This window comes from Semicossyphus pulcher, unplaced genomic scaffold (assembly GCF_022749685.1).
Source record: "Semicossyphus pulcher isolate SPU_LCO1_2020_fin unplaced genomic scaffold, fSemPul1.0.p SCAF_16, whole genome shotgun sequence".
NCBI lineage: Eukaryota > Metazoa > Chordata > Actinopteri > Labriformes > Labridae > Semicossyphus > Semicossyphus pulcher.
The window spans coordinates 13,513,868-13,539,875 of record NW_027211670.1 but is presented as its reverse complement, the minus strand read 5'-3'; the positions used below and the strand labels follow the sequence as shown (position 1 = coordinate 13,539,875).

At 43.3% G+C, this 26,008-nt stretch overlaps 1 protein-coding gene across 1 annotated transcript; it reads right to left on the bottom strand.

The window, feature by feature from the left end:
• Positions 1 to 766: 766 nt before the first annotated feature.
• Positions 767 to 25,089, bottom strand: erbb2 (erb-b2 receptor tyrosine kinase 2). Its single transcript, XM_069663863.1, has 27 exons — positions 24,847 to 25,089; positions 16,663 to 16,814; positions 16,301 to 16,481; positions 16,071 to 16,211; positions 14,733 to 14,798; positions 14,518 to 14,633; positions 14,279 to 14,420; positions 13,850 to 13,978; positions 11,686 to 11,827; positions 10,974 to 11,047; positions 10,759 to 10,849; positions 9,813 to 10,015; positions 9,422 to 9,551; positions 8,072 to 8,162; positions 7,755 to 7,909; positions 7,480 to 7,527; positions 7,184 to 7,322; positions 6,854 to 6,976; positions 6,668 to 6,766; positions 6,404 to 6,589; positions 6,081 to 6,236; positions 5,922 to 5,997; positions 5,221 to 5,367; positions 4,964 to 5,061; positions 4,660 to 4,851; positions 4,115 to 4,511; positions 767 to 4,027 (listed from the first exon to the last, which is right to left on the bottom strand). The coding sequence occupies exons 1-27, from the start codon at positions 24,917 to 24,919 to the stop codon at positions 3,678 to 3,680; spliced, it is 3,897 nt and encodes a 1,298-aa protein (XP_069519964.1). The 5' UTR covers positions 24,920 to 25,089; the 3' UTR covers positions 767 to 3,677.
• Between the last annotated feature and the right edge of the window lie 919 nt (positions 25,090 to 26,008).

The window sequence follows — 26,008 nt, the reverse complement described above, 5'->3', positions numbered from 1 at the left end:
TATTCGCAAATGATTAACATTAATGCCTTTCTGACTTTTGATAGTTTGTTAAATAAAGCTTATTCTTATCTTAAAATATATAAACACTGTAAGACACACACATACATGCTGCAGGTCGGCTTTTTTACTTATTAGATTTAATGGCCCATCTGGTTTCCAGGCAACGTGCGATGCCATGATAGTGCGTCCCATTCCTCATTTTTATGCAGTTCTCAAAGCCTCACGGACTCACGCACTCACGCACTGCACGCCTGAGTGTTCAGTGCTTAGGCTTTAGGGTGGAGATTGGGATTGGGCCTTACAGTGCCAAGTAGCGGCTCTGTTTCCCTCCTCTGTGTACCAGGTTACCTTCTAACAGATTTGCAGCGGTGATGGGATAACCCATTGAAGAAAAAAGTGCCCACATTTACAGTTTTTACACTGAATCAGAAGAAGGCAAAAGGAAGAGCTGGTTAAGTGATGCAAAATAAGTTAACTGGCAAACTAAATCTCATAAGAGCGATAAAACAAGAATACTAATTTAAAGACATCACAATGATACACAGATCTCTTAACCCCCCTCTACTCTTGTTGTAATTCCAGTTTCCTTCACTGGATGGCAGGAGCAGTTTGCAGTGCATAGTAGCTGTATTGTAGTAGTGTTGTGTTTTGTGACCAGCAGGGGCCGGCACAGTGTTAGAACCGAGGGGTAAGAGAAGTGCACACTGGGAAATCATTGTTTTTCACTCTGTAAAGACAAGAACATGTTGGAGTCTTCAGTGTTTTTATGCTTTTAATGACACACATAATGTATGCAAACAATTCCATATAAAAATGACCATTTCTTCATAAAATATTTTCTAATGTATTTACTTCCCCGTCCCTCCACAGTAGAGCAACTGGTCACAATGTGTTCCATCAAATTAGCTACCAAAGTGATTGTTTTTATTTATATATAATACACATTTACAATATGGGACTTACTGACCAAATAGTAAAGGATGCATTTAAAAAAAGAAAACAATAAAATGGTTATTATTCATATTTCTGTCAAAATCATACAAACGGTGAAAAGTAAAAAAAAAAAAAAAGTATTCACATAAAAAGTAAAAAAAATACATTTAGTTCAAAATGTAAATTACGGATATTTAATCTTATAAAACCTTCAGCACACTCCTGTTAGTTAACCGTTCCTTTCTACTGGGCCGGCTCCCGGATGAAAACAAACTTTTGTCGATGTTTAACACAGCACAGACCCCTTTTACATTCAAGTTTACTCTTCTGCTCAATCTAACTATTTAAAAGGGCCAAACTATTTTCTTTTTCAACATCTTTGTGCCAGAGTTCACTTCAGCAGGAAGAACATTTAGTTGATTTCAATGTGTGCGCAGTAAGCCACCAGTGCCAGTCCGCAGACTCTGCACTGGTTTGAATACGAGTGAAGGGTTTTACATCAACACTTTGTTTCAAAGAAAAAGACCAACAAGAGAGAGAAGAGATATGCACATAGAGAGATTCCTGTGTAGTGTGTCAGCTACATGAGACATGTAAAATTAACATCTTGCACTAAAAGGCACTACAGTGTAAACACCAGTACATCAGTTGTGATTGGATATAAAGTGGTCGCATAATAGAAAATATCACATTCTTAAGGAAGTGGGAACATGTTGCTATGATCCTGTGAAAACATTGTACCTCCAAGTTTATTTATGAATGGCTAAAATAATTTTTTTTTTTTTCAATTTATCTTTTGGAGATTTCCTTGGTAATAGTGTTTTATATTTAAGGGGGTGCATTTTTATATTACAATTTAAGGGTTACAAGAAAAAAACATTAAAATCAATCTAATTAAAGATTTGAGGTCTTCACCTGACAGCAACAATACATATGATGCAGTTGTATTTCAAAACACTATTCTATAATATCCATTATATATAAACATGAAAACTGTTATATGAATCTTATCACTCAATAATAATTCCATTCTTTATAGTGTTAGTATGATAGTTGACGATATTAGAATAAAAACATGTTTTCATAAAAACATGCTATCTTTAAGAATTTCTTATATAAAATCAGGTGTCATATTTCGAGATCATTTTCTGGAACAAAACCCTTCAGAAACCCGTATGAGAACATCAAGATAAAAGACAATTTCCCAAAGACTTTCAGAGTCAAACTTAGTGTTAATGGCGCATTTTAAACATTCAACAATCAAGTCTATCGTTCGCGACAGGACTCTGAACCGCATTCTGTCCCAAACTCTGTCACTTTGTAAAGCTGGGGTCAGTTGTTTGGGACGTGTGACTTGGGAGAGCGCTGACTTTCCAACAAGGACACGAGGGTCAGACAATAGCTCCTTTGAGGCACTTCTGACCTCCCCCCGCCAAACGCCAGTTTACATGAAAAAAAAACTCTTCAAAAAAATGCTGTTGATTATTAACTGGGATGCCAGTGTGTTCTCGCTGAGTGGAATTTGAGCCATGCATTGATTATCCAGAGCAATGTTTTCTGCCTCCTCAGATTCACATTCAGCTCCAGTGTCCAGTGCATCGCTCGCTTTTACACGTACACACAAACAGCAGAACTGCTTTCAAACGCATGAATATTTACACGCAAATTCTTCACTTCTTGTGGGATACACTCTCGAGTAGCCTGCGGTGCTTTCTTGCAGTGACAGGCCACAAAAGCCGACAGGCTTAATGTGATAAACAATCCTTGAGCGCCATATGCAGTATCCTCACACGTAGTGCCATGTGCATGATTTAAAATGCTCTTAATCTTTCCTAATTCTTTGCAAAATCCCTGAAAAGTTGGCTCTAACTTTAACAGTACACTTTGTATTTAAAACAAAAACATCTTTTTTGTGTGCTTAAAAAGTCTGCTCGTACCTCGTATCTCATGTGCCGTACCACAAAGTAGCTGCAGCCGCGGACACTAACAACCACATACATCAGTGCGGCACAATGCCTCTGTCTTCTCCATACAGGATGCCTTTCTTTCAGGGGGCATGTCTACAGGCCAGATGGGCTGCAGGGCCTTCTCTGGCCAAAACAAAATGTCTTTTGAGTGCGCTGAAGACCCCCATCAGGTCAGAGACAAAGTGACCGGAATACTAAGCATCACCTTCAGTGCACGCCATGGCTCATTTTGTCAAAGTGGTCTGTATGTATTTCTCCATTTAGCTGGGATTAATAGCATATAAAGACGCACGAGGGGAGAGAAAAATGCTTCACATGTTGTAGAAACAACCACACACACTTAAAAACTTAAAAGAAATCAATCAGCGTTCACTAACCCAGTCGAATGTTAGATTCTGGGAACACCGCGTGTACCAGGATGAGCTTTAACTAATGAGAACTCCTTTGCCTACACGGACTGATTTTATACACAGGCTGAATTAACTTCTTTTTTGGCACTTTACAGTCGTTTTGAGAGCACTGAGAGGAAGACAGGAATACAAATGATGCCACAGACACCAGATTAATGCTACATTGTGTTGAGTCTTGGTGACTTCTCCCAGACCTCGACCGGTTTGTATTCGCTCGATATCGAGAGAAGATTCACTTCCACATGCACATACTGTTCTCTGAATCAGTCACTTCTCACAAACTATTCATCTTCCCTCTCTCTCGCTCCTCGTGTCCCTCCGTAGAACACAAGCTTTGACTCCTTTTGAGTTCATCACATCCTCCTCCTCAAGTATATCCACTCCAGGTGTCCGCTAATCCCAGATATTCTGGATTCTCTGCTGTGGGTGTCACAAACCCGTTCATATGCCTGGGCGCTCCTCCGTCTCTCTCCGGTACCTCGAGCCCATCCATCCCCGCGACGGCTTTGGCTTTGGCCACGAGGTCCAGGTAGTACGGGTTGTCGAACGCTGGAGACGTAGAGTGCCCAGGGCTCGAGGGGACCAAGTACCCCGGGTTTTCCACGCTGTGACCGGAGCTCAGGCCGTTGGGGAGGCGCCGGTCTGCTCTGGAGAGTTTGCGAGGCAGCGTGGTGGGTCGCTCCAGCCTGAGATCCTGAATCTCCTGGTTGACGTACTCTGAACAGACGGCGGAAAGAGGAGAGATTAATTATCAATCCTATCATCTGTCTTGTGATAACTAAAGAGAAATCCTGCAGTGCTCACCTGGTAAGGCATGATTGTGATTATACCCATGGCTCCGTCTAGGCAGTGAGTGATGAAGGTGATTAGGAAGATGAAAGCCATTCGGCGCTGGTCCATCGCTCTCCAGGTCGCCCTGGCTCCCGTTGGAGTAGGTGGGGTCTTTGCAGTAGCGTCCAGGGCTGGCCGGGGGGATGGAGGAGTCGTCTAGAGGTCCATCCAGGAAGACAGAGTCCGACTGGCCGCCGGCTGAGGGGCTGCGAGCCAGTGTTGGGTATTGAGAAGGCCATATGCCGTTGGAGGTGCTGGCTCCTGAAGGTAAGGTCGGGTACTGGCCGCGGCCCAGGGTGCTCAGGGAGGAGTACATGGTGCGAGGGCCGCCAGCGATGGAGGGATCGATATCCAAGCCGTGATCTCTGCTCTGCTCGAGGGAGAGATACAAGCAAGAAGGTCAAAGTGCGACCTGATCATGATGCTTCAAAGTTAAAGGGACATTCAATCAGTCACTATGATACAAGTTAAATAAATAGTTGTGGGACGTGCGTGTGTACAAAGCCAATGACCCTGACCCTGTATGATTGATGTCTGGACGGCCCGTTGGATTGAGCCCCGTCCGGCTGAGTTCTAGGGAAAAGGTTTGGCTGAGGCACCAGATACTCCTCAGCATCCAGCAGTTCCCTCATGTTGTTCCCTTCCTCCTCGAGAAGCATCCGGAAGAACTGGCTGTCCACTGGGCTGGACATGCTCATCTGCTCGTCATTCTGCGAGGCAAAGAACGGATTTAAAACACAGGAAGAGAGAATAACTGAGGAGTCATTTGTGATTATATAACGTTGGCAAAGTTACACTGAAGTCAAACACACGTATGCACACCTGAATGACGACAAAGCGAGGTGGATCTCTGGCCATGGCACTGAAATCATTCACCAGATCTTTGAACCTCGGCCTGCTGTCTGGGTCAATCATCCAACCTGCCGTACAAACATCAAATCCACATGTCAATGACTCATCTTCAGCACTAACAAGGGACAACTGTGTTCGGCTAAACAGGAAATTCATACAAAGTTTCCATTTTAATCATCACATTGGTTTACTGAATACAGATGAACGCTGCAGTGAGAGTTACTGACATTTGACCATGATCATGTAGACGTCGATGGTGCAGATGAGGGGCTGGGGAAGCCGCTCCCCTCCCTCTAAAACATCAGGGATTTCTCTGGCCGGGATCATGTCGTAGGGTTTGGCTCCAAACGTCATCAGCTCCCAGACGGTCACTCCTGAGACACAAACGTGATCACAACAGATCACATTTTTAGTCTTTTTAGCCAACAACAACGTTTTTCCAACTTAACTTCTACATTTCTCAAACATTGCACTTGATACTTAAATAAAAATATGAGGATCTGCTAGAATTACTGGTGTAAGGATGTTAAAAAACTATGTCTTCATAGAGGTGGTATTATGCTAATTTCAGGCTTCATATTTCACTCTGTGATACCTGTGGAGTAGCTTAGCATAGTTTACTGTTTAAAAAACTCCTCATTGTTCTCACACTGGTGCTCTGTGCAGGCCCTCATACAGCCTCTGCCTGAAACGACTCAGTCAGCTCTGTCCCTTTAAGAAACCCCCACTTTCTTCTGATTGGCTCAGCTCTCAGAAGCCTGCTGAGGCTGCCCTTTGTGACGTCAAACATACTTTTACCTACAGATTTGAAACTTCACCCACGTTTAGTCTGGACATCCGACATTGTAACATTATATATATGTCTTAAAATGTGAAACAGCATAACACCCCCTCTTTAATGTCATTTCCAGCCCTGATTGATACTAACCGTAGCTCCAGACATCGCTCTGATGAGTGAACTTCCTGTGCAGAATGGACTCTAAAGCCATCCATTTAATCGGCACCTAGAAACACAGATATAAAAATTAATAAATAAATGTGAACATCCCAGGCGTAGATGCTCCCTAAAGTCACGGCCCAAACTCACCTTCCCTCCGTCAGCATGATATTCAGTCTCATCTATGTCGAGCAAACGAGCCAAACCAAAGTCTGTGATCTTCACGTGGTTTGGATTCTTGACCAGAACATTGCGAGCAGCCAAATCTCTGTGGACCAGCCGGACTTCCTCCAGATAGCTCATCCCCTACACCCACACCCACACACATACACAGATCCATCAGTCCACAAAAATACAAGCTGATAACACATCAAATTGAAAATGGAAAAATAAGAAAGCCAGCAACAAGAGAAATACGCACCTACAGTAGAAGTACAAGAACCTAAATGACACCTTGTTTCTCATTTACATACCTTGGCGATCTGGACACACCAGTTGAGGAGGAACTGGGAGCCGATGCGGTCCTTGTTCTCCCTGACGTAGTCGAGGAGGCAGCCGTACGGCATCAGCTGAGTGACCAGCTGCACCGTGGAGGTCAGACAAATGCCCAGCAGACGACACACGTACGGGCTGAACACTCCTGCCATCACATAGGCCTCCTGCGGACGGGGGAGGAAACACGTTTAGCTGCGAACTTTATTTGTGCTGTAATTGTGCTGTTTTTGAATCTGGCTCACATCCAGGATCTCTTTATTGGCCTTTGGTGATGTGTTCTCTCGCAAAACCTTGATGGCAACTGGTATCTTCACGTTTTCCCCATCAGGAGCCCAAACTCCCTAAACAGATGATGAAACCAAAATTATTTAATCGTGCATTTTTGTAACAACCAGTTTTGAGTGCAGTGTAAGAGAGCCGACTCGTACCTTGTAAACAGTACCAAAAGCCCCTGCACCCAGCACCCGCAGCTTCTTCAGCTCAGTCTCCTTCAGGATGCGCATCTGAGCCTGATTTGGTGACGCACCACTGGGTGTTAAAGGCTCCACCAGCTGCACACATGAAGGAAGCAGATGTTAGATTCCTTCATTACACACTAAAGCCCCCAAAGGGAAACATAGGAAGTAAACTTCACACTGATTTGAATTAAAAACAGTCAAGCACATGTCTCACTTATGTTTTAGCTTCTTGCAAAAACATGTTGTTTAAACACCTGCGCAAGCAAAATTAAATTGCTTGTCTTCTCGCTCTGTGCCCACCTCATGCTCTTGCAGGATCCTCCTCATTGTCTCCTTCCTCTTCAGCTTCTTCTGTCTCCTCAGGTAGAAGACCAGCAGAGCCAACAGGATGAAGAAGAGCACAACACCGCCCACTGCAGCTGCGATGGTCGTGCCCGGCCTGAGCAGAGAAAACAGTTCAGAAAAAGCGTCCCAAAGGAAAACACTAAGATGATTGAATTTGATTTCAATTTAATCCTGAAAAAAAACTTGAACTAAGATGAACCCCTGGCACAGACGGACACCACTTTCATGTCTGAACAGTTGAAGCAGCTCACCCTGTCCTGGTGTCAACGGGGCAGCCTCTCTCATCCATCACGGTGCAGCTGAAACAGAAAAAAAAGGTCCCAAAATTGACCCCTGAGGCACACCGTACTTCAAAGAGAATAGACATAATTGTTCAGAGACACACAGAACCATCCTTTGAACAGCTTTAAACCAATCTAATGCTGGACCTGACACCCGACTCAGTGCCTCAGTCTGTCCGAGAGGATGCCGTGATTGATCGGATGTGAAGTGTGTGTGCGTCTGTTTGCGATGTGTGTCCACTCACGACAGTGTGCAGTTGGTGTTGCAGGGCAGACAGTGTCCTGTAGCATTGCTGTACTTCCACACGGTTTGCTGATCCTCCTTCACACCACTCGGACAATGATCCACACAAAACTCACCATCTTGGAAGTTTCCACACTCTTCACAATGCTCTGCGCCCTGCACAGAGGCACACGGAGGAGAACATCCAAGAACATTTACACAAACCTTTTTACTAAGTGTTTCATATTATTCATAAATTATCAGTTTAGAGCTTCAACTTATTATTATTTTTATTGATAAACAAAAAAAATATATTAAAAAACTGCATGAACATCTTACCGGTCCGTGACAGGAGGCGGAGCCGTTCAGAGGCCGACACTCCGAGTGACAGGGGACGCACAAAGACCCGTCTGCGTATTCACGCGTGGACCTGCAAAACAAGCACAGCGGGGATGTAACATTACATCCCAGAACACAGTCTAGGAATTTGTTGGATGCTTTCATCTAAAGCACCTGACACATGTCATAAAGGACATACATTTTTAGAAAGAGGGGGGCCACAGCTAGAAATAACTGACTGACTGACGACCTGCACAGGATGATCTCCGAGCCACAGACAATATGTCTTATTGTTATCAACTTTGAGTGTAATCATACTGTGGCTGTACTGTATGATCATATCATGATATTCTTTTGTGAAAAAAATTATGTATTGTGGAGAGTTAGATAAGATTAATATCACTCTCACGCCTGTAGGTTCAATATGAAGCTTAGGTTAACATTACCTTAAAAGCAGTCCAGTGAAAAACCCTTCAAAGAACCATAAATAGTCATTTTTCACCATTTGTTTTTTGTACATACTAAACTAAAGAGATATAAAATGTTAATCAGTGAACTTTAGAAGTGCCCGTAGACAGCTTTTACTAGCTTTGGACAAACCAAGGCTAACTCCGTCCCCTTGATTCCAGTCTCCATTCGATTCCAGCTAAGCTAAGTGGCTGTTCTGTAAGGGTCCGATCAGACAGAGCGCGTCTTATCAGCTTTTGTCATTGTTTTCAATGAGAGGGATGCTTTTTGCTGCGTTGCAGAGCGCCTCTCGTTTTTGTGGAAACTCTCTGAGCCGCCTCGCGTTGAAAAAACTTCAACTCAAAGCAGAAAAGCGCCCGACGTCATGGCCAATTTTTCTCATTGTCCAATCGGATGAATGGAGAGGCGGGCCTTCTGTCAGTTTACAATGTAACGGTTAGGTTAATGACAGCTCATGATTCAGTGGTTGCCTTAACAACAGTTAAGCTTCCTATCAACCAAACAAATTCAGACTGTGAATTCTGTGGCAACTTAAATAGATCTCGACTTATTACTTTGTGTCATAATAGAAATACATAGGTTTATGTTCATCAGTCGAGTTACTGAGTGAAGAGTCCTCAGCGTTATCACATGAATTTGCTTTATCAATATTGCTTAAGGGAGCAATTCAAGTTAAAAGCTTTCAGATTGATTGATTGTGACCTCTCTAGCATTTAGCGCTGACCGCCGACCCAGCCAATCCCACATAAATCCATCTGTCCACGTCTTTTCTTTTGGGCAAATATGGCTTAGCTTTCCTTTTGTTTATTGGAGAGCATTTGGTTAGCTGTATTATTTGGAACATTACCAAATGTTACCACCTACAAAGGCAAACTTTCTTACCCCTGGTGGATGTCGCACTGCTCCACGCACTCAGTGCCACGTTGGAAAAACCTGCAGGACACACACTGGCTGGGCCCCGGTCCCCAGCAGCCGCCCTCACACAGCGGGTGACAAACTCGCCCCTCTGCCACTGAAAACACACACAGGGAAAACAACATGACACACACTCTTTGTATTGTTAACGTGACTTTGTTACATGACTGTTTTAATCCTTGTCAGAGCTTAAGCTGCAGCTCAAACCTCCACAAATGCTGTTTAATGAAGGTCATTTCTGCAGCTAAATTACATCTCAACAATAAACATAATGCTAAGGAAGAGTTGATTAACTTGTGTCCGATCAAAGTGCAACCAACAACAACTCTAATGGACCTGGGTGTGTGCTTTCACGTACCACAGAGTTGGAGTTCCTGGTTGTTGCTGACAATGCGGTGGGGCCCCTGGGTTGGATGGAGGAGACTATCCCAGGGAAGTGAGTTGGTGTAGCACAGCTGAGAATTGTTGTGCAACAGGACCAAACCTCCGCTGACGCTGCGCAGTGAACGCAACCCGAGAGACTGGATGTGTACGTTCTGGATAGCGAGTGAAAATACACCCCTGAATTTAAAAAACAAATGTACGAATTATTCAAAGTAGAAGCTGGGAGTCACAAATGAAGAAAAGGGAAATGAAGAATTTAGATGAGAGAAAACAAGCAAGAAAGACCCAATGTGACTTTTATATTTACAACAATAAAAGTGTTGTTTGAAAGTGTCAGACAAGCAGATCCCACATGTATCAGTTTGACCTAGTTTTAGCATGCTGCACTAGATAGCGTCCCACTTGTTGTGTTGTCTTGACGGGTGTGTGCTGGCTAATAATTAGCTTTTATAACCCTTAAAGTGAACAAACTGCCTTAACTGATCCAGGGACTGACAAACAAAGACACAAAGCTGCAAAACAAGTGTAGAAAGGCAGCTAAAATCACAATCTTAAGGACCCCCTCCAGTGCAAATCAAGTGTTTAACCTTGTAAACATCTCCATGTGGTGTTTTTCATGAGCTACAAGACACATCAGGGACAACGTAAGCAGTCATCTCCATGGCTGGGCCTGTCTGCTTTTAAACTGCAGTGTACCAAGGACAGGCGGAACAACACGTTTTCAGATTGGCAGGTATGAGACATCACAAACCTAAGGAGCCAATCCCGTTAAAGGACGGGGTGCAGTATGCATATCATTATGTGCGACCTATGGAGCTGGTCTTTAAAAAAACTGTACTGTAGAATAAGGGTGGAAGAGATAAGAATGATATAGGACACCAAGGTTAATATACAGAAACGTTCTAGTCAGACAGTCTTACTTGTAGAGCATCCTGCCTCTGATCACCTTCAGGTTCTCAAACACGCTCAGGTCTGTCCACTCGTCTGGCCAGGCGTCAACGTACAAATATCCTGCATGTCAAAAGAAGAAAAAGATACGTTCAAGTCTCTAAGAGGAGAAACAAAGTGTGTATCTGTGCATCAGGCTTTTTTTTAAAGAGAACGTTTCCAGTTCTAAATCAGGTTCCACAAACACCTGTAATCTCCTCCAGCTTCTTGAAGGCGCTCAGCTGCTCGAGGGTCAGACCTGTTGTGTTGGTCTCAGCGTCCCTGGACGAAGAAGAACAACAAGAGGCACTGCATCACTAGATCATTTCTCGATGATTATCTTGTGAAATAAGTACAGATAAAATCTCGGGTGGTGCAGGTTATCTCAGGTGTGCGTGTTTACATTTCACACTTTCATTGTGAGCTGCTGGCTCACGTAAAAGGGCTTATCGGGGATTTGGCATCTCAGGTTGTCACAGAGACCGATGCACCAAGCTTTTATTTTCACTTGTGATTCAGCTGACTGATTAGATATATGCTGTATATTTTATTACTGCACATAAAGTCTGTATTCACTTTGCCACTATGTTTAAATATCCTTTGCTTTCATCTTAATGAGGAGAAAAGACACAAAAGCAGTTTCTTTGTTGTAGAGGTGAAAACATTTGAAGTCTGAAGCACACTTGAGTACAGTCATCTAAAGGGTTTGCCTTGCTTGACAAGTTTCCCCTTGACTTACACAAAGATCTTCTATAAAGGATGCTGTAAACTGAAATATTTAAAGGGCTGAACAGGAGGGATGTGGCTGCTTCGTATTGGTACTTAAGTGCACATGATTGGAAGTATAAATTAATTACTTGTGTTTCTTTATGAGCTAAAATTATGTACATATTATATATTTAGCCTGTTGTGGCTCTTACCTTGCAAAGCTCTGCGGGAGGAAAGCCAGACTACCAAATATCTTCTTACACTTGTTGAACTGCTCCACGTTGGAAGATGTTACCATGGTGACGCCATGGCTGTCCGTGACACCAAGGTTGTCCATACCCAGACCATAACACACTGAAACAAACCACGGAATTACATTTCATCCAACTTGTCTTAAATCCAGAAATTAAATTAAATTTTCTTAATATCACAAGAAAAAAATCCCCCGCAACCCTCTGTAGGATTAAGCAATATCACACTCGAGGTTGTGATGTTGGACTGAATATCATCACAGCTGTGACTCGGTTGTAGGCACGAGGCCGCAGATAATCACAGCTGTGATGATATTCAGTCCAACATCACAACCTCGAGTGTGATATTGCTTTTGTACAACAGTTACACAAGCGGTGAATAGAAGTAAAAAGTACCAACTCAACCACATCCACAACTTAACTGAAACTAGACTTTTGTTGCCAAGCAACCCAAACATTCTCCTGCACCCTGTAGCTGCTTGAGAGTCCGCCATTTCGATTGAATTGGCGCACAAAGAATCTCGGGATACGTCGGGCCACGAAGGATGCACCTTATGGATCCTTCGTGGCCCGGGAAACTGAGGACGCATTTGTTGGCCGCATCTGAAGGAGCCTCCGAATTGAGACAGCCTTCGACACGCGCTGTGACGTACTCGGGCTTCAAATACAGCCTTCGAAGGCTGCAGCCCCTGGATTGGGACACAGCTTGTGTCTACAGGTCATCACAGATCAGCTGATTTTCATCATGTAAATGTATCTGTTTGTTCTGATTTATCATGCATCATGGTCGGTACAGCTTGATTAATGTAGAAATACACAGTCTGCTGTAATGTAACAGTATTCAGAACACCTGGCTGAGGCAGAGTGATACAGAGAGTGAAAAGTCCCAGTGATGTCATTCTCGATATCAGCACTCATGGAATGCCTCTCGTCCAATCAGATTACTTGGTCAGAACTACCTGTATAAACCGAGATATCATCGGCGTACTGCTTTAAACAACAAGGGCAGAAAGTGAATTGCGGAGAGAGGGAAGGCATGTCTGGTGCCTTCAGCATCGTACATGAAGGGAAGATATGCCTTACATGTAAAAACATCTACATCTATAGAGTGTTTAATAATATAAATGAATTGTACAAATCTATAAAGGACCTACTATAGATGGTGTGAAGGAGCTGACAGGTGTTATCCATGCTGACCTTTTGTTGATAGCACATGTCTTGATCTTGTTGTGTAAATGTAAGTTCATTTATCTTTTATGTAGCATAAAAATGAGACTTGTGTTTGTGTTTAAATCTGAAGCATGTCTTGCAATACTGTATATGTCCCAAATGCAATGACTATAAAGAGTCACTTGTGTAATAGTTTTGGTCATCCTGCTCCCCTCAAGACAAGAACAAAGTAAAAGGAAAGGATCCTCTTTTCTAAGCGTAAATGAAGTTATTCTGATCTAAGTCATTTAAATGTACCAACCCTGATCTATGAGACAAACCCCGGTTATAACAACAAGGTACAGAAGAAACAGGTTGGTTCACTTTGCACTGTCAGCAGAACATCAGTCACACGTCATGCACGTGGGGAATGCAAAACTTAAAAATAATCCAGAACATTAGTTGTGTAACATCTGAGCTGAAACGTGCACAACTGTTGTCTCTTTTTGACTTTTGGATAAATGCACTCAGTGGCCACATTATTAGGTACACCTTTCTAATCCTGGGAAGGACCCTGCGACAGCTCGAGTGGCATGGATCAAACAAAGGGCTTGAAAATGTTCTTAGAGACTTCTATAGGGTCTATATCATGATGTCGTTGCTGCAGATTTGTCAGCTGCACACACAATCTCCTGCTCCAGCACATCTCAGAACTCTGGTGACTCAGGAGTAAATTACACTGAACTCATGTTTAAGGAACCAGTTTGAGATGATTTGTCATGTGATGTAATCCTGCAGGAAGTCTTTTTCTGCTTCACTGTGGCCATAAAGTGTTGTGTATTGGCAGCAACAGCATCAATTAGGTTTTTAACTGATGCTCAGTTAGTATTAAGGGATCTTTAATGTGGAAACCCGATTAAACCACCAGCAGCAGCCTGAACCTCTGACACAAAGCAGGCATCACAAAGATTCTCACCTTTGGGACAGTCTCCTTCACACTTCTCACACTTCTGCGTCTCGTTCCCATCAGGGCTGGCGATGATGACTTCCTGGTTGGCTTTTGGACAAAGCAATGTGCAGGCCACTTCCATAGCCAGGTAGTTATCTACAGACAGGGAGAGAAAGCGATTAAAGGGCAGCAAAAAGACAATGAATTAGGTACTGTATGATGAAATGGGAAGCTGGGAGCCTGAAGCGTTACAGAAGCAGGAATTTGATTGTAACATTGCCAGGTTTGAATCCCTGGAATGTGTGCGGCAATCTTGGCAAGAAGAGTGAATATTATAATATTTTTTCTCCTCCTGTAGCATCTACTGTCATCAGGGCGCCCTACAGCAAAACAGTCAATCATCAGGTCTAGCTGCAGAGTGGCAACTAGCTGAGCATTTCAATAAAAGGCTCTCACAAGGACACGTCTTCACACAGGTGGCTCCGAAGTTGAACTTCTTGTTTGGGTTGGGTTTGGTTTGAAAGGTGATGGGGTCGTAGATAGTGGGAGGAGGGCAGTTCTCCTTACACACGCCGCTGTCGTTGAAGTGACGGCAAGCCTGGAGAGAAGGAAGGAGGGAACATGTTACTCTAGAGTGAACAAAAGGCTGTCTGACAACGCAGTGAGAAGTGGTGTAGTATGTTTGTGTCATTTACCAGGCAGTCTGAGTGTTTGGGTCCCGTGCAGCCAGCAGCACACTGCATGTGACAACAGTCGTTGGGAAAGGGACCTTTACACCGCTGACAGCCAGACGCACATTTAATACGCGTCACTTTGAACAGAGAGGGAAAAAAGTAGGTTTAATTCACCCGCTCTGGGCCTTTATTTTGTAGTGTCATACTGTCACACACACATCATGATGTTAACTCACAGGTCTGGCAGTCCTGTGCAGTTTCTCCCCAGCAGCTTTTCCCACACGCAGGGGCGCAAGTTGGACCTGAACCAGAAGATACAACAAAGGCAAAGAGCTGAGCACCTTCATCACAATTTGACATTTTTTAAAAAGAGAAAAACAAAATGAAAAGTCTACAGTTATGCTAACACCTCTGTGGTGCTGTACTACTGAAACGACCTCCCTTGAACCGTTTCCAACGTCAGAACGGTGAAGGGGACTGCAGCTGACAATATCTCGCTCTTTCCAGGATAACCCCGCCCTTAGACACAGCAGTTTGAGCTAAATGTAAAAAGTATAATCTCGAAGATTTTCATTTAATTAAATGTCTGTTAAGTCTCTATCTATCACTGAATGAGGTAACACAAGCGGCGCCCAGTTAGTGACGCGTTTACCATCACCCAGCAGTGGTTGGTTTGCGAGAGAGGGTAGGCGGAGCAAAGCAGCTGCTTTTCCGGTCTCTGCAGGTGTTGCGAGTAAACAGTAATCTACTATGGCTGAACAAACAAAATGAAAAGATCGATGACTACAGATACAACTTAAAAAATAAGTGAAAATCCAAAGAAAAAGAAAAAAATTCGACACTCAGATGAAGGCAAACAGTCTAAAAAGGAAAGTGACCGTCAGCGAGGAAAATCAAGAGTTACAACTGGAGCCAACCGTGGACGCCACACAGGCAGCACTGTCTAGATATCTGGGAAGTGTGCTCCCGTAATTACCGTTTATCGCCAAAGAGAACGAAACTGAGATCTTTGAGATTACCACTTTAACGTCAGCATGCTAACATGCTAATAGTTGAAAATTCTGCCATGCTGAAGTTTAGCAGTCCAGATATAACAGGTTCACAGCGTTAGTTTTACCTGTAAGCGTGCAAATATTAGCCAAAGCTCAGCTGGAGGTGATAGCAATGTCATTTTGAAGGTGTAACGCCATAAAACAAAGCATTGGGAAATTAGCAGATATGAAAAGTCACTAGAATCTATCTATTGGGAATATCTGACGCTAATTTGACCTCTATCCATCCCATTGTTGGCGACAAATTTCACTCTAAAGCACAAATATCAGTGTCAGTCTCATGGAGAAAAAGCCCCAAATTCAGAAGGAGTTATCCTCTAGGGATCATGAATATCTGTACCAAAGTATTTCATGGAAATCCATCTCATATACCAGACTAACAATGCCACCCATCGCTACTGCTAGTGTGGCTAAAACATACCTTACATAATGTGTCTATATGATTGATTGTGTGTGTGCATGTGTAACCACTTTGTGATTTTAATTAGTAAAAGTGTACAATGAAGTCAGTCAGCTGCTCACATTCGGGGGCTCGCGGCTGCAGCCGTTGCTGACTCTTGTGGATGTTCTGCTCGTCCAAAGTGTCCCTCCATATGATGTTCTGGGCGTCTGGGAAGCACAGCTGAGGGTTCCCCCAAATATACACCCCGCCCAACAGGATCTCTGCAAGGGAGACGATACACAAGATTGATAAATGAGGAGTCCAGTCAAGTCCAGACGGGGATAGACTCTATAATATGAGAGTATCTGACCTGTGAGGGAACGAAGCCGGAGCGTCCTGAGCCCCCGTCCGTCCAGAGTGTTATCCAGCACAGCCAGGGCGTAGCTGGAGTTGTACAGCTGGCTGCCTCGTATGATCCTGAGGTTGTCCAAAGGAACCAGACTCACTGACACATGAGCAACGAGGACATGGCCCTGAACCTCCACGATCCCCTGAAGAAGAAGAGATAAAAGTTATATTAGTCAGTGGTGGAAACAGAGAATCTGGAGCTAACCAACTGAATGCTTCTTCTTCTTGGATTTAAAGTAAAAGCATCAGCCCCATTAGCGGTAGCAGTATAACAGCAGCTGTACTACAAACTTGTACGCATCCATTTTTAAAGTCCGTATATACCTGTAGGAAGGAGAGGTCAGGGTTTCCATGAAGGTGTGTAATCTCCAGGTTGCCGTGGACGACCTGGCAGCCGGTGTAGAGCAGCCTCAGGGTCTGGTAGTGGTTTTCCAGGCTGGAGGGCAGGGCCAGCTTCATGTCCGTACCCAGGCATACTGCAACACAGATAAAACATGAGCCCAACTTTATGAAAAACTGTCTTCATGCAATTGTTATGCTCATTTCTCCTTGCAAAAAATGCACAAAGTCTGGAAGAACTCAAAGCAGATGGTCATTTGAAGTCCAAGTTTTCAGCTGTATTGCTGCTATGTTTCAACCACGTCACGTTAGCTTCGCACAAACATAAATAAAACTTGAACATGATTCATTTGTGGCGACAGTTGATGGTTAACAACAGTTTGTCCTTGCATTAAAAATAGAAATATGAAATATAAAATTTGATTTCAAAAACGTATTTTTATTTAAGTTATCACACTATGAGTATTTAGTCGATATCCATCCATCCATTACCCACGCTGCTTATACTGTTCAGGGTCACAGGGGGCTGGCCAATCCCAGCTGTCATTGGGCGAGAGGCGGGGCACACCCTGGACTGATCAGACAGACAAACCTTTCACGCTCACATTCACACCTACGGGCAATTTAGAGTCACCATTGATCCTAACGAGCATGTCTTTGGACTGTGGGAGGAAGCCAGAGCACCCGCAGGGAACCCACGCATGCAAACTCCTACGTCCAAACAGGGATTCGAACCAGGAACCTTCTAGCTGTGAGGCGACAGCGCTAACATATTTTAGTAGATATGCATCACTGACATATTTTTTATCACATTTAAAAACCCTGCATTCCTCCAAAATATTCCCGATAGAGAAACGCTGTAGAACTGATAAGTTGATTTTCCAATATTTAAAGAATAATCAACAGATAAAAGGTTAATGAAAATAATTATTAGTTGTGATATGAGACAGATCAGTTCACATGAACTCGGTAACAACTAATTTAATGTAAGGTTAGCCTTTGAAAGAAAGCAGTTTGTAGACAAAATATGTAAAGAAAGTTTATTAACCTTTATTAATTTAATCCTCTTACACCAAAGACTGAATGTTGCTCATATAAAGTTGGAGGATTTTATATCTAAACTCAAAAAGACGCCGGCTGTACGGACTTGGACTCCGCATATTTTGACTGTGTAACTGTTTACAAGCGGCCTTGAACGCGCTCCTCTGAAACACACACCATCTGCGCTGCCTCTGTGTGTCTCTGAGTATGTGTATGGTATATTTTCCACTGGCAGCAGAGAGCACAGATTCCCCACAGAGGGTCACACACAGCGTTACATTCAGGGTCATACAGCTCTACAATTCATGGGGGCTGTCGCACACACACACACGCACATAGCTCCCATGCTTTAGCAGGCAGTCACACACAGTGGGCAGTCCCTCTTCTGCCGGGGTTATAAATGACTTCCTCTGGCTCCGTTCCAACAGCCCTTCAATAGTCAACTCACTTTTCCTGATAAAGACCCCCCCCTTGTCTCCTCTCCCCTCTCTTAGTGCTATATCTGTTCCTCCTTTTGGGAGAAGACGCCTCAGATGCATCATCGGGGGAACAGGAAGTGCTGTCAGGGTGATGAAGTTCCTCCAGACATGCTCTTATCACGTATGTGCGCCTGCCACGTGTAGAGTTTCCTGGTGATGGCCGAGCACTCAGGACTTGACCCACATTAAAGCGCTGGGTGTAAATAAAGTCCGCATTAAAATCTGACAAGCGAACAGGTCTTTGACTGATGGAGCGGCCGCCAAAAATACACACCCAGTCGTTGCAGCATGTGTCAAATATCAAATCAAATGAGTAATCGCTGCCTCCTTCGGTGATGTCATCGTGGAAAATATTTTTACATGCGAAACCGAGAGGGGAGCTTTTACTCTCCGGCATTTAAATCATTTTTAATACAATTGACTGCCTAAAACTTTGGGATTCGCACACAAACACAAACAAACACGGCTCCAGCTCCGGGGATTAGCTAAATGTGCCGGAGAGCAGATTTTCCATTTCTAAAAGCGGTGTGTAAAGCCGGCTCTCAGCTTCCTCTCCTTTTATTCCCGCATTGTTTGCTCTCCAAAAGTCTCTCAGCAACGCCTGTGTGTGTGTTAGTGTGTGTGTGTGTGCGGCCTTGTTAGGAGCTGCCCACCCCTCCATCCCCCCTGGACTAAAATACTCTCCCTTTTATCGCACTCTGCTCGATCAGCCGGCTGTCATGTCGCTCGCTCTTCTGAATCCGCTCCCTACATCGTTTTTTTAAAACCTGGTTTCAGGGTCGATTAGCTCAAAATTTCCTCGTCACGTCATCCTGCTAGTCTGCGAGTCGCGTCCCCGACTCTTTTTAGAACCTGCAAAGTGTCATTTCACAGGAATGTGGGTCTTTGCATTGCTAAAAGATGACACACATGTATTTATTTGACGTGTGAGAAGCCAGGCGGAGGTTCAGAGTCTCGTTCAAAGACGTGTCAGGACACTGGGATCCTCCAGGTTACGAGAGGATCTCTGTGTCCAGCAGGTCACCCACACAACTAATGACCACCACTGACATCCAAGCACACACACACTGAGAGGATCGTGTTCATGCTGGCTGCTGCACAGTGACTTGGCTCTGGAAACTTCCACTGGTCCGTTGATTCTGTTGTAAACAAGAGAATTTCTACTTCCCTGTCTGTTGTCCTCATTAGGATCTTTGACTTGATGAAGTCCGCCTGAGTTTCTGTTTCTTAAATCAGAAACTGCTTGCACTTATTGTGATCTCATCAATGCTCCGGGATAAATAGAGGCAGGTTTTACTGCACCAAAGGAACTTGAAACATACAAACGAGTTCAAGCCGTCCTCAAGGCAGTTTTTAAATCCATTCTGAACGACCACATTGGACAGTGGGGACAACAGGAAGATTAAGATGCTACGTATGTTTAAATATGGGGATAACAACAAACAGCAGTCAAGAATAAAATCAATAAGGGGACATATTTAAGATATTCAATCAATTTTCAATCACCTGAAACGAACAAGCCGTTTTGCCATTCAACGGTCAGACCTTAGCCACGATCGGCTGACAGTATTTGGAGTGACCGCCTAGCCCCTCCCCCAACGTGTGCGATCCTACGTGGGGGAGCGGCTGCACTGTTATTCCAAAGTTGTAGAAAACATGGCTGCTCTAGGATCGGTTATTCGGCCTTACTTGTACGAGCCAGAATCGCCAGGAGGTGTCGGAATGGTACGTTGAAATGGCGCTGATGACGTTAATGAGGGTAACGTGAATGGAAAAGAATTGGCGGAAGAAGAAGCTGACAGCTGGATAAAAGAAGTATCGTTATCGTGGGCCACGTTACCCTGCGATTCCCACCTCTATTTGAATACCCTGTTTGAATGCACTGTTGGTGCACACTAGAGTGCAACACTATTAATGCCTAACAGTGTAGCCCTCTAAATCTATAAAAGTTCTTCCTTCTGATGGAGGCGGAAACACACGCACGGCTTTATGCTCATAAAACCTCAACTTTTATTCACACTTGTCGTTTCAGCTGGAGTTGCTTATTTACTAACTCTGGCGTTATGAAGGGAGAAACGTTGGCGAACATTTCCTTCATGACGCATCACGTTGAAATCCCTCTTGCTTTTTGTTTGGTGATTATTAACTAATGAAAAGTGACTAAAAAGAAAGTTGATGGTTGATTGATATATTTTCTGCTGAATTATTGTTTCAGCTCTACTTTGAACTTTCTTATCTTCTTATTTTCTACGTCAATACTTAGAAGCCGACTTGTTTTTCCACTCACAGGATCTCTAATCCGTCCATCTTCCATGAGAGAACTTCTCCCAGAGTTTCATGTTACGTTATAAGACCGCTTTGGTCACAACATACTGTGTCTTGCGAGAATTCTAAGTTACTGATTAGATCTTAATCCAACTTCCTTGGGGAGGATGTGACTGTAAACTCAGAGTGTCGTTTGCCAATGGCTGCTTGAGTAAGTCTGCAAACTGCAAGCCAGCCTGAAGCCACACCTGTGTGGCTGCATGCCAGAAACACAGGGAGTGTGTCTGTGTGTGTTTACCAGTGTGTGTACGGTAAGTGACAGAAACACGACAGCCGTGATGCTCCTGCCGGAGTCGGACTGATCCACGAGAGAAGAGCCTGCAGACAGCCGACAGGAGCCACCGGCCTCGACTCTCCTCTGATGGATCGGATCCTTCAAAGCTCAACACAAACAGAACAAACTGATCCATCAGGACTTTCTCTGTCAGCGTGTTATCCCCCAGATTTAACATGTCAGCCCCCATTCGAATGCGACGCTAATCCTAGCAACGCGTCTTGCATGAGCTGCAAATTTCTCCAAACCTCCCTGAACACATTCCTTCTCCCCCTCTCCCTCTACGGACGAGGAAGAAAAAACAGGTATTGCTCAACAGACAAGCAGAACAGGATCCGTAGTGTACCGGAGCGTCAGACACGAGCTCCTCACTCAGGCACCCTGTCACGCAGAGAGTACAATCACAAACACAACAACAACAACACAGCAGAGGATCTCCTGCAAACCTTTTTACAGAGTCAGAAAGAATCTGCAGCTGCATGTGAAAGATCATTTCAATTGACTGACTGTAGAGTAGATTGATCATTTTACGTATTAAACCAGATTTTGTGCAATGATTAAGGTTATTGAAAACAAAAGCATATCATTTAAGTGACACATTTACTGGAAATACTGGAATGTTGCACGTCCGACATCTATTTCACACAATAACAATATTTCAGTAATTACAACATAATACAGCATGTAAAATTAAGGGCCTGTGTCCACTAACTAAGTTTTTCTCACTGGCAGCACCTATTTTCTATACATAACCAACGCAGCTCCGCGTTTTCAGCGCTCAGCGTCCTCGGTTTCCAGGTGTAGAGCTGCTGCTAATGCAAGGACGTGATTCCTTTCCATCATTTTCTTTGTAAGTTTCATTGAATTAAAGCAAATATGAAGCACACAGAGCGATTTAAAACAGACTTTACGATCACTACCGAGTGAAGCGGAAGTGCCGCCAGACAACCACCGCAAAAAACGGCGTTAGTGGACACAGACCCTAATGTTACTGCAACTAACTTAAGTTTTCTAATTTAATCAATATATCAATATTAAGGCCCGAATTTAATTAGTTGGAACAAAAGTATCTATAAACTTATTTATCTTAATTCTTCGTACTTTTTGGTGGCCAAGCTAACTGCTGTTTCTTTACGGGTTGCCTGCTGTTTGTCCTCCTCTTGCATGAATAACCTCTGAGAGCTGAACTTTATCAGGAACTCCACAAGTCTGTTTTAACAAACACCTTAGGAGGAAGTAAAGCAGCAGATAACCACACAGGTGTTATTTAAGTTATTAAGGACCTCTTGAACTGTTATCTGTGAGAAACCACCAAACCATTATTGATGCTGACCATTACTATTGTCTCTCTTCAGATGTTTACTTTTAACCTCGTATGAATGTGATTTGATTTCTAGCATTGTTGACCTGCTCGGGTCAACTGCTAACATTACACAAATACATAGAGAAAAAATATCTTAAAAGTTCCTTCTTCCATGTAGTATAAAAGTCAGTGAGAACTTGGAAATAACATGAATAAATACATGTTAGAGAGAATAACATGTCTGTATGTATGTTTTTTTTTACACGTCTGTCTTCTGTGTCTGCCGAAGAGTTTTTGAGAGAGTGTTTTCAGTGTAGCTCGGACCAATTGTCCCGCTCAGCTACAGAGTATGTTGCTATTATCAGGTGATACAGGACCTAAAATCAGTTTCTTATAGTCGTTCTAAATCGTATGTTTCCAGTGGCAGCCATAATGCATCCACGGTGGTAACACTTTCTCTGTATGATACTGTTTTGGAGCGGAGAGGATTTGATTTCTGGTGACAGGTAGTTTTTTCCCGGGCAGAACCAAATGGGTGCAGATTGATGTATTTAAGGCTTTATACAAGTAATTGCCGATATTGGATACTGGTATTAGAAAGAAAGGATAAATCACAAGCAGTAATGTTTTCCTCCTGAGTAGAGACTTGGTGTACAGGTGGTTTAATAAAGAAATAGTTTACTCCAAACAACACTGCCCAGGTTTATTTTACAGCTGTGATTCCCTTGTGCAGGTGTGTGGCAGTACATGCAGGTGGAAGGTGTGTATCTCCAACCATAGAAAGCAGACAAGAAGATGTCGGCAGTTTCCTCTGAGTGGCAACAAGGCCCACTGACAGCCTCCTCCTCAGCTCGGAGCGATCAGATCACTGACACGCAGACGAGACGGCTGAGTCACTGCTGACCGAGTTAACCTGCCACTGAGGCCCATTCAGGACGACTTAATCACTTTGCTGTGAGTTTCACTCAATAGGAGCACTGGAGTGTGACAAGGACGTGAACCCTGCGGATAATGGGCCCACCAAAAACACATACACACACACACTCTGCTCTCACACAGGGGCAGGATGTGGAAATAATTACTTCTGACCACTTAAAGAAAAACAAAAATACACCACCGCTGACCTTTGGAATCATACTCGTGTGTGTGTGTGGACATAACAACACTTAGTAACTGAAACTGTTGAGAATTATCCGCTTGTGCACGATGTGCTGCTGAAGTAGGATAGAACAGACCAATCACATCGCTCGCACTGAACTGATGCTACAGAGATCGACACTGTGGAGCAAAGTGCACCAACCTGTTCCCACCAACAATGCAGTTGTATTTTGAAATCACTTCACCGGTGACTAGTGGCTTTGTTTCTGTGTGTGTGGTGATGGTGGTGATGGTGGTGGTGGTGGTGGTGCAGGTAGCAGCTAATAAAACACAAAGAAGCCTGAGCACATAAAAAAATCTCTCATATACTTCATTTAAGTAGCAAAAAACGTATTAATCATTCCCATGAAAAGATCATTCAAAACACTGACCTATTTCCTCAGAAGGGTTTTGATTTTTTAAAGGAAACGTCGATAAAAACTGCAAAGTACAAGTCAATAAAAACTATATGACATATTAAATGCTTTTAAAATCACCAGACAACGCGTATTGATATTTGATTCCACTTAACAGAGGATCAATAGCAATATGAAGCACCATGCATGTAACCTAAAGATAAAATAAATGATTATTTTCATGATTTTAATGAACTATTTGGTCCAAATAAAGATTTAAAAAAAGCTACATCTAAAGCCCTAAGTTTCATCTTAGAATTGCTTTTTTCTGTTACTTGCCCATCTACAAGTTTGATTTAAAACTTCAGCCTGAGTTAATAAATCATCAAAACAGTTTGTTTGTTGTTGAAGAGCAGAAAAGAGAAACTGGTGTTATAAAGGGTGAAAATGCAGTATTACTCTAAATTAACCTATACATTAAATTCAAATTCAAATCAAATTTATTTGTATAGCGCCAAATCATAACCAGGGTTATCTCTCATTAAATGCCTAATTTCTGTAGCGTTATAGAAACTTGCAATTTGCACTAACTATGTTGCAAATTTGCACTTGTTTGCACTTTCACTTAGCTCTTGTTTTACTGGCATGCACTCAAGCTCCTAGTGTGACAAGTGGCCCTCTATCAGACAATGTCCTCTTTGGAGCCAGAAGTGAATAATTGACATCGTCATGATCCCTGGCGCACAATGCACTGGCTGTTATTTGTTGTTGGTTTGTTTTTGTTTACGCTCACTGCAAACCAGCCTAACGTCCGCCTGCACGCGCACCCAGTCACCCGGAGCTTGCGTCTGTCCCCTAAGCTGCAAAGCAGGTTCTCATATTTGTTACCTGTTACAACTACAGTGTTTATTTGTGCAACAAAACCGTGCTACAAGTTGCTAAGTTGGGTTTAAGTCCAAAGAATAAATCTCCCTTGAGTCTACTCTGTGACAGGTGCCATTTTTCTCCTTATCAGCGCTTCATAAATCCCACGAGCCTCAGCGGTGACTGAGCCTGAGACAGGACGAGGTCTGCGGACTCACGGAGGAATGTGGTCCCAGCCAGAAATATCAACCTCTTTTGGGGCAAGCGAAACCTCAAAAATTCCCTCAAATACAACCCGCATACTCCATTTTAATATTCCATAAAAGCGGGGTTTCTCTTTTGTTAACAGGGGAGCTTTTAGTGGAGAGAAAAGCTGCGAAAGTTACCCACCTTCTCTGCCCAACGCTCCCGTCACTCCGAGCAGCACGGCCCCGACAAACACCAAACTTCTCACCGCCTCCATCTGCTGCGACCCGCCGCCTCTAGTCCATACTCCAAACTTAGTTTATTTCACTGCTCCCAATGCGGAATTGCCGTATTCCGACTTCCTCTCGTCTCCGGGACAGGTTTTGTATTGTGTTTTATGGCACGTTATGAGTTGTTCGTTTCCCAATCTCAGTGACTTCCTCCCTGGAATTCTGTGCCTGTTGGTTGTGGAGCGTGACAGCAGCGCGCATGAGCAGAGGCGCGCGCCCGTGAAGGCCTGAGCGGGGAGTGGCAGGTTGACTCAGCCCGCCCTTACTTCGTTATCTAGAGAGCTAAATACACTTCATCCTAGCTGTTAGCAGGAATATAGTTGTAGTGAAAAAATTACTTTTACTTTAGTGTTGTAGTAATACCGCATTGTAGAAGCACTCTGTTACACATCAAAGTCCTACATTTAAAACTTCACTTGAATTAAAAGAACAAACACAGGCTATTGGAAGCTAAATATAGCCTACTTTTAGTACCAAGTACCAAAAAGTCAAAGTACTGGTACTCATGATGCAGATTGCAGAATGGCCCATATAAGACTGGCTTATGACTGTTGATGCCAACCTGAACAGCACATGAGCTGATTTCATATAGCCTACTGTCTGTTGGTTTTATCAATAGCATATTAGTTGATTTTGTTAGGCCTATGAAGCCTATTAATACCAACACTCTGCAACATAGCTAGAAACAAAAGCTGCAAGGATGAGTGTAGTGGATTGGAAAGTACAATAAGCTATTTGTATCCCAAATTATGTGGAGTAGAAGTATAAAGTAACCACATATAGAAATACTCCTGTAAAGTACCTCAAAATTGTACTAAAGTGCTGTTGAGTAAATGTACTGGGTAACTTTCAACCATGGGGTTACAGTATCACTAGGTTTGTCCCATTGTACCTGCTGACTCAAAAATGTTGCATATTGTTAATTCAATACAAGGCACATATCATTCTGCATATAGATACAGAGGTGGAATAAGACAGTACTCATATATTATATTATATTATTATATATCAGATACAAGTCAAAGGGCTACATTCAACATAAGTGACTCAAGTACTGTTTTCAAGCTAAGAGTATT

What these genes read in the sequence shown, in the direction of transcription:
- erbb2 (XM_069663863.1), bottom strand. Translation starts at nt 24,919, where the DNA reads ATGGAGGCGGTGAGAAGTTTGGTGTTTGTCGGGGCCGTGCTGCTCGGA. An exon ending in CTGACCTCTCCTTCCTACAG is followed by an intron (nt 16,482 to 16,662) that starts GTATATACGGAC and finishes CTTCTTCTTCAG; the next exon opens with GGGATCGTGGAGGTTCAGGG. An exon ending in CCCGTTGACACCAGGACAGG is followed by an intron (nt 7,323 to 7,479) that starts GTGAGCTGCTTC and finishes TTCTCTGCTCAG; the next exon opens with GCCGGGCACGACCATCGCAG.